The sequence below is a fragment of the Leucoraja erinacea genome, chromosome 15 (assembly GCF_028641065.1).
Source record: "Leucoraja erinacea ecotype New England chromosome 15, Leri_hhj_1, whole genome shotgun sequence".
NCBI lineage: Eukaryota > Metazoa > Chordata > Chondrichthyes > Rajiformes > Rajidae > Leucoraja > Leucoraja erinaceus.
In genome coordinates this window covers 10,361,849-10,377,352 of record NC_073391.1, presented here as the reverse complement: position 1 = coordinate 10,377,352, position 15,504 = coordinate 10,361,849, and the positions used below count along the sequence as shown (strand labels likewise).

The 15,504-nt window shown below is 40.2% G+C and overlaps 1 protein-coding gene across 1 annotated transcript in view; it reads left to right on the top strand.

Annotated features, from left to right (window-relative positions):
- The window catches only part of tcerg1l (transcription elongation regulator 1 like), a 662,686-nt gene extending 647,396 nt beyond the window's left edge, over window positions 1-15,290 (top strand). The window contains exon 13 of the mRNA XM_055646670.1: window positions 13,885-15,290. Within this exon, the coding sequence (XP_055502645.1) occupies window positions 13,885-14,041 (157 nt within the window). The 3' untranslated portion in view covers window positions 14,042-15,290. The remainder of the gene's footprint in view (window positions 1-13,884) is intronic.
- Window positions 15,291-15,504: the final 214 nt, after the last annotated feature.

Here is a 15,504-nt window from a genome sequence, read left to right as displayed (position 1 = left end):
TGGCACAGCCAGTAGAGCTGCTATCCCTGAGCACCAGGAATCTAGGTTTGGTCCTGACCTTGCGTACTGCATATGTGAAGTTTGCACCAGTTTTCTCCAATATTTTAAAGACATGTAGTTTGGTAGGTACAGTGCATTCAGAAAGACAATAGACAATAGACAATAGATGCAGGAGTAGGCCATTTGGTCCTTCGAGCCAGCACCGCCATTCAACGTGATCATGGCTGATCATTCCCAATCAGTACCCCGTTCCTGCCTTCTCCCCATATCTCCTGACTCCGCTATTTTTAAGAGCCGTCTAGCTCTCTCTTGAAAGCGTCCAGAGAACCTGCCTCCACCACCCTCTGAGGCAAAGAATTCCACAGACACCACTCTCTGTGAGAAAAAGTGTTTCCTCGTCTCCATTCTAAATGGCTTACTCCTTATTCTTAAACTGTGGCCCCTGGTTCTGGACTCCCCCAACATCGGGAACATGTTTCCTGCTTCTAGCATGTCCAAGCCCTTAACAATCTTATATGTTTCAATGAGATCCCCTCTCATTCTTCTAAACTCCAGAGTGTACAAGCCCAGCTGCTCCATTCTCTCAGCATATGACAGTCCCGCCATCCCGGGAATTAACCTTGTAAATCTACGCTGCATTCCCTTAATAGCAAGAATGTCCTTCCTCAAATTAGGGGACCAAACCTACACACAATACTCCAGGTGTGGTCTCACTAGGGCTCTGTACAACTGCAGAAGGGCCTCTTTGCTCCTATATTCGATGAGAGGCAAGAAGCAAACATTTTCGTCCCACATTTTCCACAAAAAATAGTTTAGGTTTAGATTTGGACACAAAGTGCTGGAGTAATTCAGCGGGTCAGGCAGCATCTCTGGAGAACATGGATAGGTGACATTCTGTAACAGGGACCCGACCCAAAACATCACCTATCTATATTCTCCAGAGATGCTGCCTGACCCACTGAATTACTCCAACATGTTGTGTCCTTTAGTGTAAATCATCTGCAGTTCCTTACTTCTACATTTAAGGCATATAATAGATTTATTATTGTCCCATGTACTAAATTACAATGAAAAGGTTTTATTTGCCTGGTACCCAATCAGGAGAGATACCGGAAGACTGGAGGGTGGCAAATGTCTTGCCTCTTTTCTAGAAGGGCTGCAGGGAAAATGTTGGGAACTATAGGCCGAACTTAACATCTGTAGTTGGTAAGTTACTGGAGAGTATTCTGAGGGATAGGTTATACAGGCATTTGGATGGGCAAGGGCTGATTAGGGATAGTCAGCATGGTTTTGTACGTGGGAGGTCGTGTCTCACAAATCTGAGTGATTTTTTTTGAAGACGTGACCAAAAATAGATGAGGGCAGAGCTGTATATGTTGTATACATGGACTTCAGTAAGACATTCAACAAGGTTCTGCATGGTAGGCTGCTCTGGAAGGTTAGATCGTATGGGATCCAAGGAGAGAGAGCTGAGTGGATAGCAAAATGGCTCTGTGGAAGGTAGCAGAGGGTGATGGTGGAAATTGCTTCTTGAACTGGAGGCCTGTGACTAGTGGTGTACCTCAGGGTTCGGTGTTGGGGCCGTTACTGCTTTTCATCTACAGTACATCAATGATTTGGATGAGAACATACAGGGCAAGTTTGGCAAGTTTGCTGATGATATAAAAGTTAGTGGCTTTGCAGATAGTGAAGATGATTATGAAAGATTGCAGCAGGATCTGGATCGATTGGCCAGGTGGGAGAAGGAATGATTGATGGAATGTAATACAGAATAGTGTGAGGTGATGCATTTTGGGATGTCGAACAAGGGCAGGGCCTACACAGTGAATGGTAGGCCTCTGGGTAGTGTTGTAGAGCAGAGGGATCTAGGAGTGCAGGTGCATGGTTCCTTGAAGGTCGAGTCGCAGGTAGATAAGGTGGTCAAAAAGGCTTTTGGCACTTTGGCTTTTATCAGTCAGAGTATTGAGTGTAGAAGTTGGGAGGTCATGTTGCAGTTATAAAAGACGTTGGTGAGATCGCATTTAGAATATTGTGTTCAGTTCTGGGCACCATGTTATAGGAAATATATTGTCAAGCTTGAAAGGGTTCAGAAAGGTTTTACAAGGATGTTGCCAGGACAAGAGGGCGTGAGCTATAGGGAGAGGATGAGTAGGCTGGGTCTCTATTCCACGGAGCGCAGGAGGATGAGGGGAGATCTTATAGAGGTATACAAAATCATGAGAGGAATAGATTGGGTAATTGCACAGTCTTTTGCCTAGAGTAGGGGAATCAAGTGACCAGAGGGCATAGGTTCAAGGTGAACAGGAAAAGACTTAATAGGAATCTGAGGGTTAACTTTTTCACACAAATGGTGGTGAGTGTATGGAACAGGCTGCCAGAGGAGGTAGTTGAGGCTGGGATTATCCCATCATTCAAGATACATGGATAGGACAGGTTTGGAGGGATATGGACCAAGCACTGGACTAGTGTAGCTGGAACATTGTTGGCCGGTGTGGGCGAGTTGGGCCAAAGGGCCTGTTTCCCACATTGTATCACTCTATGACTCTGGTATATAATTCTATACATGAATACAAACAAACGAAACACAAGAGCAATAGGTAGCGCAAAGAGAAAAATAGCAGAATGCAGAATATTGTTCTCAGCATTGTAGAGTGACAGTTCCAGAGAAAAAATCCTATGTCTGCACTGACATAGGTTGGAGAATCAGGACTGTACACTAGCGCATGGACGGACTGTTCAGAAGCCCAATAACAGAGGGCAAAAAGCTGTTCCTGCGCCTGGTGGTATGCACTTTCAAACTACTCTACCTTCCTCGTCCAAGAGTGGAGAAAAGAAGGAATGACAAGGATGGGATAAGTCCTTGATTATGTTGGCTGCCTTCACAAGGCAGTGTGCTGTGTAGATAGTTCAGTTTAGTTTTAGTTTATTGTCACATGTACCGAGGTACAGTGAAAAGATTTTGTTGCATGCTAACCAGTCAGCAGAAAGACAATATATAATTACCATCGAGCCATTCACAGTGTACAGCTACATGATTAGGGAATAATGTTTACTGTAATATAAAGCCATCAAATATAGTCCGAGGGTCACCAATAAGGTAGATAGTAGTTCAGGGCTGCTCTCTAGTTGCAGTGAAGTCAATGGTGGGGAATCTGGTGCGTGTGATGGACTGGGCTACATCTACAGTTCTCTGGAATTTCTTACAGTCTTGAGCAGAGCTGTTCCCAAACCAAGCTGTGATGTAACCCGATTGTGTGGTTCCTATGGTGCTTCTGTAGATATTTGCAAGTCATTGGAAACACTCCAAATTTCCACAGTCCCCGGAGGAAGTAGAGGCATTGATGTTTTTTTTATTTTGACTGTCACTTCAATGTGGTTAGTCCATGGGTGAATGTTGTAATATTTATACTTAGAAACTCTTTGAAGCTCTTAACTATTTTCACCGACACCATGGGGCATATACACCGCCACACTTATTGAAGTCAATAACCAGCTTTTTTGTCTTGCTGATATTAAGGGAGAGGTTGGTGTCCTGACACCATGTGACAAATCTCTCTAACTCTTTCCTGTACTCCCTCTCAACCCGGCTCAATGCAAGATGTGATCAGCATGTTAATCACAGAGAGAGAAACAGAGTGATATTTGGATCAAGAATCCTTCGCATGCAAGTTCTTTGCTCACTGATGCTCCTTGACTTAGCATTGACCAGAGTTTGATGCTGTTTCTCACCTAAAACTTTGAGGACTCGTAATTTCCTCTTAGGAAACACACATAAAGACCTGAAATCGTATTTAATCATATTAAGTCTATCCAATACTCCATGGTACAAAGTAATTAAGCTCCAATGCTGTCTGCACCAAAACTACACATTCTGTATATTCTAATCTGTATATTTTCACACTTTAATTACATCTTCAGTGTGCAGTTATCAATTAAGTTGTTTCAAATTAATGAAAAATAAAGAACATTGATCTTTGGGGTAGATACTTTTCTTTAAATTCTGTGACTATATATTCAAATCTGAATTAAAGCTGCATTTATACCGTATATATATATATATATACGGTATATATATACGGTATATCAAAAATAATCTATATGCAGCTTTAATTCAGATTTGAATATTGAATATCAAAATAAAATTATGTTTATATATATGTAATCAAAATACAATTTTATATATATATATAAAATTTTATTTTGATTTTATATATATACATAATTTGATTTTGATTATATATATGCAGTATATCAAAAATAATCTATATGCCGATTTGGTGCATCTCCAATCAATCACTTTCATGCCTTGGATCTTTCATGCCTGTCTTCGAGCTGAAAAAGGACAGAGACTGGGGAGGTGGCATGGGAGGGAGGGGAGAAGGCCACAGGGAACGGCGAGGAGTGGACCATCTGAACAAATGGAGCCAGATGGTCCAACCTGTTGCTCCAGCCGGCCCCCATCCCGTGATTGTCTGTGGTCATCCAGTCCACAGACTAATTTTTACAATGGGCTGTCAGCTTTCATTCTTCTATCAATTTTGTGAGGGATTATTTTTTCTATACAATATCACCTTCTTAGTGGAGGGAAGGATAGAGTCAATTTAATTCATGCAGGATTCACTTCCTTCACTGGTGTGACATTTTTTATTTTACTTAACAGAATTATTAACAGAAATCGTGACCCCATGACTTTTTCATCCGGTTTCTATTGTTAAATAAACATCAATTAGTGCTGCAATCCAATGTGTAAAATACAATTAGGGCAAATTGTGACAGGGCAAAGTTTTTATAGACATGTTTGAGTACATTAAGAGCCTGCCTTCAAACAAAGAGATTGATGTTAAGCAAAGAACTAGTAAAGCTCTTTTAAAGGCCACATATTATACAGCAATCAAACTAAAGCTTTGACCTGAAGTATAAATCCTTCTCAGAGTACAATAACTAATGTTAATACTTGCCATCATTAACCTGTCAAACTTTCAGTGAGTACAATCTGCAAATTATTTACTTGGGTATCAAACATTTTTAAATAATCCTTTTCTGTTTGAAATCATGTAAAAATAAAAGATTAACAAAGTTTTTTAAACAATTCATTACACTTTAAGATTGCTGAATGTCAGGACCACAGTGGAATAGAGATAAGATTAAATGTTTCTCAACTTCCTATTTCTTCAGAAGATAATTGTACTTGTATATTGTAACTCATCCCTTCCCACCCAGCCCACCCCCTCCCCAGGTACCTTCCCCAGCAACTGCAGGAGATACAACACCTGTCCCTATACTGACTCTGTCCAGGGACCTCGACAGTCCTTTCAGGTTAGGCCAAGGTTCATTTCCACTTCCTCCAACCTCATCTACTGTATCCGTTGTTCAAAATGTGGAGACTTATACATTGGCGAGACCAAACGTAGACTGGGCGATCGTTTCACTCATTCACTCAGTCCCCCTCGACTTACCTAACCTCCCGGTTGCTAAACACATTCATTCCCCTTGCTATTCCCACACTGACATTTCTGTCCCAGGTTTCCTCCATTGTCAGAGTGAGACTAATCGCAATTGAACAGCATCTCATGCTTTGCTTGGGCAGCTTGCAGCCCAGTGGTAGGAAAATTGATTTCTCTAACTGTAAGTAACCCCTGCATTCCCTTTCTCTCCATTCGTCCCCCACCCAAGCCGCACCAGGTTCCCGTTCTCCCCTAGCAAACAGCTAACAATGGCTTGTTTCCTTTATCATCGTTACTTTTTTGCATATTTTTCATTCATTTGTTCAATATCTCTCTACATCACTGTCTATATCTCTTGTTTCCCATTCCCCTGACTCGAGTCTGAAGAGGGGTCTCGACTCGAAACGTCACCCATTCCTTCTCTCCAGAGATGTTGCCTGCCCTGCAGAGTTTCTCCAACATTTTGTGTCTATCTTTTGTACTTGTATAACTCATGTCACGACCCAAAGCTTATCATAACCAAGTGATTATAATCACTTTGGTAATGCAAGGAACATTGTATCGCACAGGGCAAGGTTGAACAACTAGTAATGATTTACCAATAGTGAAATAACTATTTCCTTATTCTTTAAAATTGTGCCACTGATTCTTTGAGATGCATTTAAAATGGGTGTAAAAGAAGCAATGATTGTCTCTTCTACCTACAGGTGTACATTTTGGCTAGAACTTAATTTTCAAAATTCTATGAATTGTGATACATGTGGCTTTAAACAATTGCAGGATGACCTCCTGTTGTTCACATCATTCATCTGAAACTGATCACAGGGATATGTATTGGGATCTGAGCACTTTGGATTAGTTAGGTGGCTGTACTTAGCTGCTACTCACGTTTTCATCCATATCAAACAAATTCAGACTTTTGCCTCGCTGAGAGAAAGAGGATACGAACTTTGATTAGCTTCTCTGGAGCTAATCACATGATGGGGCAAAATATTCCTGTGCTTTGTATTTAAGGCACACTAAATGTCTATATGAAAATGAACCTTGGCTCCATTCCCTTTTATTATCCTGGCAAGCTCAAACTTTGTCTAACCTGACCAGTGTTGGCGGGAATCCCTACTACTAAAGACAATAGATTTTGGTTTTGTCTCAATCAAAAAGAGAAAAGTAGCAAAAACAAAAAGTCAGATGATATCAGCACTCAAGATGGTTGTTGTTGTTTTTTATATATCCATCCGATGCCAATTTTGTCTGCTGTTGTCACAGACAGTGTGAAGTTTGCATGTTCTCACGGTGAATGCTTGGGTTTCTCCTGGGTTCAGCCTCTGTAAAATTGCCCCTAGTATGTAATTGAATAGTAGAATTCAGGCAAGAATTGATTAGGATGTGGGTGGAATAAATAGGTTTAGTGTTTTAGTTTTAGCTTTAGAGATACAGCACAGAAACAGGCCCTTCGGCCCACTGAGTCCGCACCGACTAGCGATCCCCACACATTAATGCTACCTTACACACACTAGGGACAATTTTATATTTATACATTTATATCAAGCCAATTAACCCACAAAAACCTGGACATCTTTGGATTGTGGGAGATCTTCAATCTCAGAGAAACCCCACGCAGGTCATGGGTAGAACGTACAAACTCGGTACAGACAAGCACCAGTAGTCAGGATCAAACCTGGGTCTCTGATGCTGCAAGGATTGGGTAAGATTTGTGTATTAATAAGTGTTTGATGTTCTCCATTCACTCATTTGGCCAAAGGGCCTATTTCTGTGGCACAATAACCTACACATAACTGACATAACCTGGGCTTTGGAAAAATACCATTTACTGTAGTTAGTGATGAGATGCTCCTTGTACAAGATGGTTTAGGTACACCAAAGTCCATCTTTTACTGAGTTGATGGCCTACTGCAGCAGTTGGCATTTGGCTCTGAGAGTGTCATCAGGAGCAGCACATAGTACCGTGCCGCTCTCAGCCATTCCAGATCAAATTTGACATGGACCATTTCATCCCTTTTTTTAAAATGTAAATACCGGTTCTGTTCTGTTGTTTTGCACAATCCCGCAGGCATTGCCACTTTCATTTCACTGTACATCTTGCCTGTGTATGTGACAAATAAAGTTGACTTGACTTGACTTTCCAGAGATGCTGCCTGTCTCAGAGATGTTGAGTTAATCTAGCATTTTGTGACTGATGCTGAAAATCAGGTATAAAAATTGAAAATGCTGGAAACAGTCAGGAGGTAACGTAAACCTGTGGAAGGGGAAATGACAATTTCCTAGAAGTGGGGTGCATTGGTGCAAATCAGCATCAGTATCTCCTCAGCCAACATTGCGGAATTACACTCAGTCTGATTTCACAAGGCAGACAACGTCTGTGCCCGACACCAGAGCCCTGAAACAGATACTCTATTCTGAACTCTCTGGTGCAGAATGATTAGCAGATGGGCAGAGAAAAACATTTCAAAAGTGTTTTCAAAACCATCTTGACAAGTGCAACATCCCATTCATGTAACATTCCACCCATCCTCAAAATGCCAGGTCCATGACTGGTCAAAGTGGAGCAGAGGCAGTCAGAAGACAATGAGACATTTGAGTCCATGGATTTGGGTCACACAGAAGTCCTGCATCACATCACATCACAAACTTTGCACCCTCCCATCTCTTAGGGCAACCTATGCCCCATCTGTGGAATAGTCTCTGCCTCCCATCTTGGCCCGAGAACCCACAGAACCGAAGTGGAAGTGTATCCTTGACCTTGTGGATGTGGATCCTTGATCCGAAAGGATAGTGTTAAATATAAAAAAACATTTTTTTAAGAACTATTGATCCTGGAAATCTGAAATGAAAATACATTGCAGGAACCAGCAACATTAATGGAAAGAAAGATAGAGTTAATGTTTCATGTCAAAGACACTTTGTCGGAACTAGGGATTAAATTAAAAACAAGTTGCAGAGAGCAAAAAACAAATTGATGAACTTTTAGCAATTTGCCTTTTGAACAAGATTCCAGCATCTGCAATCTCTTGTGTCTCCACTTTGCAGAGAGGGTGTGGAGGAATACAGTGAGAAAAAGGGGCATAAAGTGCTGGAGTAACTCAGCGGGTCAGGCAACATCTTTGGAGAACATGGATAGGTGACATTTCAGGTTGTGACTCATCGAAAGAAGGTCCCAATCCAAAACGTCACCTATCCATGTTTTCCAGAGATTCCGCCTGACCAGCTGAGTTAATGCAGCACTTTTTTTAGAAATACAGTGCTGAATCAGGGCATTCGGCTCACCGAGTCTATGCCAACCAGCGATCCCCATACACAAGCACAATCCTACACACTAGGGATAATTTACAATTTTTACAGAAGCCAATTAACCGACAAACCTGCACGTCTTTGGAATGTGGAAGGAATCCGGAGTTCCCGGAGAAAACCCACGTGGTCACAGGGAGAACATACAAATGCCACACATTCCACTAATTTCATGTTTCATGTATCTTGTGTTTTATGACCGTTGGCAGACCAATTTCCCTTCCGGGATAAATATAGTTCTATCGTATCCCATCAGACAGTATCTGTGGTAACCAGGGTCTCTGGCACTGTATGGCAGAAACTCTATCGCTGCACGACCAAGCTGCCACACTTGATGTCCTTTTGTGTAAACCAGCATCTAGAGTTCCTTGCTTCCACGGGATACAGTGAGGGCAAGGTTACTGTAGACACTTGTGGATTTTTAAATTGTCACGTCAAGAAAATATCTTCATTATGCTCAGTTATTATCATGCAAAGGGTCTCCTCATGGCCTGGAACTGAAGAGTTTTTGGCTTATTGACATTCTAAATGGTTGCCGAATGAGTTTCATTCAAACAAAGATTTTATATATTAGCATTTCTAAGGTGGAATTGAAAAGGCAGATATTTTTCAGGCTTGGTCATTACCTGCTGTGCATATTTAGAAATATCATTACCAGCCTGAGGTTTAACAGTCAACTAATTTGTACAAACAAATGTTACTAGATGGCATCATTTAAATGGCGCTTGTGAGCCTGCTTTACTGTTCAATAACATCATGACCAGTCTTGTACTATAAGTCCACTCTCACAGCTGACTCATATTCTATAATTTCCCTAGTGCCTAAGACTCTATCAATCACATCCTTAAATCTATTGGACAGCTGATTATCTATAGACCGCTGGGTAGCAAATCGCAAAGAAATATGACCCTCCGAAAAAATAAGTTTCTTCTAAGAATAGTTGTAAATAGCTAATGGAACCCTCTCAGCATCTACCGTCTCAAATTCTGTTGGATTGTAACTTTGATGAGATTAACTCTCATTCCTCTAAAGGTTTAATTCAATCCATTATTAATTAATCTCTCCATGAAGGAAAGTTCCCCCAGAATGATACCAATAAGTTTATGCTGCTGTTCCTCAAAGGCAAGTATAGTCTTAGACGCCCAATGGCAAGCCTCTGTGGATTCCCGGCGGGCAGCGGGGAAGCTGAGGCCGGAGATCCTGCGAGTCGGAGCCCATGGGTGGCGGAGCCCGCGACCGAGATCGGAGCCCTCACACCGCGGGTCGACGGAGCCATGCGGCTGGGGCCTGAGTCGGCGCCACGGAGAGGATCCGCAAGCGTTAGTGGAGAGTGATCCCTCTGAGAAGCCGATAAATATGAGCACGGTGGTGAGATGAAATGTTTCCTCAATGCCACCTTTTCTTTTATACACACTATTTATGAGGAAGATTGAAAAAGGTAGATACAAGGGTATCTTAGTCAACAGTAATCACTTGTACAGAAAAGGTGATCATTTGGATGAATGATCATGCTCCTGCTGCTAATATTTCAGTAATATTAATGGTTGACAATTCTTTACCAATGTATCTCAGCTGGAGCCATCATTAGCATCATTCTGTGTAGGAAAGAACTGCAGATGCTGGTTTACACCAAAGATAGACACAAAATGCTGGAGTAATTCAGCGGGACAGGCAGCAGCTCTGGAGAGAAGGAATGTGTGACGTTTCAGGTCAAGACCCTTCTTCTGTCATCATTCTGTCATGCTTGGTTTTCGCCCTATCACAGACATCATTCTCTCCAGTCCTTAGCAACTTAAGACACATTTGGTTTCTAATTTTGCCTGGTACTGATCACTGAAAGGTCACTGATCAGAAACATTAACTCTGTTTATGTCACCATAGATGCTGGCTGATTGACCAGCATTTAGAACAGTTATAGGTTCATCTTCCATATTTCTGGAATGCTTGAAAGCCTGCTCTCCAGAGAAATCACAGGGTCCAAGATGCTTGCTTCTCTTTGTTGTCACAAAACAAAATAAGGAGATCACTCCTTGGTGACCAGATATCATTCTTGTGCTACATTGAAGTAAACTGAGTGACAAGATCTGGATTTGCTGCTGCCAACTAGAATGATAATGATCAGAATGGTGGGAAACAGAGAGTGTATTCCAGGCATGAGAAAAACTGAGGTTGCAAATACATCGGTCTTCCATCAAATCTAGGCAGGATGCAATATATCTAAATATATGAATAGGCTTTTTGATTCATTTTTTGGGGCCTCACCCCTCTAAATGACTTGTCATACCGATCCCAATGCATTCAGAAGTATGAAATGGGACAAAATTGGTCTCCAATGTTAATACCAGGACATTCTATATCTTCAGTCTAAATTGAAGCTCATGTTTTAAGGGCTGCTATGATTGCCCTCTTCAATGAGCTGAGCAAAGCATGTTATTTCTTTCCTATCTATTATTGATTTGCTGAAATGCACAATTATTCCCAGGAAGTATTTAGGGAGTAAATGAATGATCTGGTAGACTTTGCAATTGTGTTTACTTTCCCGTTTTATTTCAATTATCATCTTGTGCTTCATCCGATGAGATTGAAATCTTTCTCATTCCATATTATTTTAAAGTGTTTGAGTGATATCCTTTCAATCACTCATTTCTATCTTTTAATTCATTTCGATATGCATCATTTTGATACAGTTTGTAAGTCCTTTGATATTCCTTAAGGTTTACAACATTTTCCTGGTGCCCTTTTTAAGGAGGTTTACTTTTTTGATTAACGTCTCCTTTTGTATTAAGTCCAAATCAATACTGGGCTATAACACTGAAGAAGTTAGAATGTATTTTTATGTCCACTCACTCAATTACGGTAAATCCCCTTCTTTGAATTTTTAGTACAATTGCATTTTCAAATGTCTTACACACTCATTATAAAACACACATAATGAAGTTTATAAAATTATAAAAAGACTGCACAAGCTAGATACAGGAAAAATGTTCCCAATTTTGGGTAGTCCAGAACCAGGGGCCACAGTCTAAGACTAATGGCGAGGCCATTTAAAACTGATTAAAAAAACCTTTTTCACCCAGAGAGTTGTGAATTTGTAGAATTCTCTGCCTCAGAAGGCAGTGGAGGCCAATTAACTGGATGAATTTAAAAGAGAGTTAGATAGAGCTCTAGGGGCTTGTGGAATCAAGGGATATGGGGAGAAGGCAGGCACGGGTTACTGATTGTGGATGATCAGCCAGGATCACAATGAATGGCAGTGCTGACTCAAAGTGCCAAATGGCCTCCTCCTGCACCTATGTTTCTATGTTTCTATTAAATCCTTATTTCCCAGAATCCGTTCTATTCTAGAAAAAAAGTTGAAAAAACGTAATGCTGAATGTTACAACAAGCAATGTTCATGAATGTAAAGTGATATATTCTTGTTAATTGAAGCTCAGTAGAGCTGCTTGCCAATTTATTTTAAAATAGTTAATATGGTGAATGTCTCCATAATATATTGATATCAAAATCCTCCCACTCCAATTTCAATATATTAAATTCCAATAACATGACATAGTAATTTACTGACTTTTAACACATGGCCACAATGGATGTGAATTGATTTTCTAGTTATTGAAATTAAACTCATAACTCACTGAAGACCTCAACTCATCATCTTTGGAAAGCAGCATATTATTGTGCCATATTACAGGATAACTTTAATCTTTCATCTGCCCATACAAACTGGTACCATTTTAACCTAACTCATCCAGCTACATGTGATGTATTCGTATTTTACCTTTTATCAATAGATTGCGAATGACGATTCTTTGCTCTGTCATTTGCCACAGTAATGTCAAATTTCAATTATTTGTGATGTCGATGGCACTGTCTTTGTAACCTCTATGGAATGGTCATCGTACCAAGCGCTTAAATCTGCTGCACTACTTAAACAAATAATTTAGAATAAGCAGCATTCTTCTTCTTGCAAAATATTAGCAAATTAAAGCACAGTGCTTACTGACTGCCAGGAAAAATAACAAATTGATTCTTCCTGCCTTGAAACAGTGTATCACTCTGCTTTAGAGTCCGTTACAATTTCCTTCATGAAAAAGCTAAAAATATTATTTGTTGACTTCTCTACTTTTTTGCTTTGTTACATGCATCATCTAAAGCAAATCAGTCCAAAAATGGATGCGTTATAGCCTAATGTAACCCTTATGGGCCTGTCCCACTTAATCGACTTTTTTGGCGACTGCAGGAGACTATGCAGTCACCACATGTTCACGGGTAGTTGCTGGGGAGTCGCCTTCATGGTCGTGAGGAGTTCCCACATTCTGGGAACTAGTCGCGGCCTCATTATGGTCACCGTGAATTTTTCAATGTTGAAAAATTAGCAGCAACTAGAATGAAGCCGCCATGGAGAGTAGCGAGAATTCTCGTGCCGTAGATGGGTCGCCAGGAGGTCTTAGTGGGTTGCCAGGATGTCGAAGGTTCTCTGAAGTTCTCGTGGATTATAGCCAGTGGTGACCAGTGAATTTCATTGGCTCATTGGGAAAAAAAAGGTAAGCAGTAGTTTTCAGAACCAAGGATAACTGACCAGTAATGTTAAATGTCCGCCGAGCTTCACAGCCGTGTATCTCTGGCTTATTAAAAGTTGCCTCCACTCCTTCTTCCCCCTCTCCCCACTCTCTTTTAAAGGACTTACCGTACACTGTGCTAGCCGTCCTAATTACAGCGCCAACCTTCCTGTTCATCGTGGTGTGTGTCTGTATCACATTGGTTTTGCACCGTATGAACTTTTTAGACAGCGCTCCCCCCGCTAGCCCTGTCCCCCGCCTGCATAACGGGCTGGTGAAGGAAGCGATGTGTGTGTGTGTGTGTGTGTGTGTGTGTGTGTGTGTGTGTGTGTGTGTGTGTGTGTGTGTGTGTGTGTGTGTGTGTGTGTGTGTGTGTGTGTGTGTGTGTGTGTGTGTGTGTGTGTGTTCCACTCTGACAGTCGCCATTCCAGTCGCCGATTTTTCAGGCGACTGCCAGAAAACTTGGCAGTCCGCTGAAAAATCGCCTAAGTGCGACAAGCCCATTACTTTCAAATTAGATACAGTACATGTATTTTCTGCCTATTGACTAGTATTTTGATTCTTTGTTCTTTCTCAAGATCCACGTTTCAAGAATTTGCAGAAAAATATGGAAGGGACCATCGATTTCGAATGGTACAAAAGAGGAAAGATCAAGAACATTTCTTCAATCAATTCATAAATATTCTCAAAAAGAGGGACAAAGAAAATAGAATCCGGCTGAGAAAGATCAGATAAAACATCACGGAAACTTCACTCAATCAAAACTGAGCCACTGTGACGGATAGGATAACGAAGGAATTTCAACCACCTTATCTGTGCAGTGTTTGGATAATTGTATCGTAACAATATAAAATAAGGTATTTTTTAATTTAAAGTTTGCAGGACATACCAGCTCAGACATCTCCACCAATAGTATTTACTTCATTGTTTCTCAGATGTCTGGTATATTATTTAAAATGCATTTACCATATTCTTGCTTGACATTTAAGCGGTTTGAAACAAGATCATTTAATTTCCCTGTACTCATTATGTAATAATGAATAACCTCCATGATAATTAAAGTACCCACATATAGGCTAGAAAAGGATTTAATTTATTTTAAATGGCATCTTCTCACACTGAAACAAGGCTGATTACAAGTGGGGAAGGTTGGTGGACTGGTACTTTAAATAGATTTTACTTTTCTCAACGCTATTTCCAAGTAAAAATCACATTGTTACCGTACAAAAATAGCACTAAGTTCTGTTTGCCAAGAACATTGGGATTCTAAGACATTGTGATAGAATTTTAATGCCATTGTTTTCAAATAGTGTTTTATATTTTAAAAAAACGAAGCTAGTTCCAAAAGTCATCTCTGAGTTGTTACATTATTAATATTAACCTGCCAAACAGGTGTTGATGCTCAACAAGAAGGCTGCAGCCAATACAGTGAAATAACAATAATTTTTACTCAAAATGTCATCTTGTGGAATTGCACTGTTAAATTACAACTGCAGTATATAAGGAATAAGATAGCAATTTTAGTTTATTTATGTATTCTGTATTTACTAGTGTCTGAAAATAGTGACTGTAAGATTGGAAAAAGTACAGTATAACAAGACTATTTACATTACTATGTGCTCTTTATTAAGTTTGTTTGCCTCATCAAATTTGTTGAAACTCATGAAATGTAGAGTGCCTAATCCGTAAGCTAGCTTGGTGTTTAAAATATTAGAAGGTAGCCATTCAAATCTGCCTGCATATTCTAAAATTTGGCTTTTTACAATGCAATAATTTTAAATGCCGCTTGCAGTAAAGTAACCCATTTACAGTACAGTTTTGTAATGTAATGCTTTCAGACATTATCTGAGCTTATAATTTATCTAGAAAGGCAGTATTTTAGTTTTGTCAGTCATAATGGTAATTTCCATTTATAGTTTATTGCTTACATTTTTTTTAAAGTATGTACATAATTCACAGTATTTTCATTAATAAATATTTCACAATCTTATCCAATCATTCTTTTTAATTCTCACAATTTCCTATTCACCATAATAATGCAATCTGTGCTTTGTGTTAAAATAAAAACAGAAAATGCTGGATATACTCAACCAGGTCGCATATGTGGAAAGAAAGTGTTTCGGGTTGAAGATCATTTAGTTTGGAGATACAGTGTGGAAACGGGCCCTTTAGCCCACCAAGTCTACACCAACCAACAC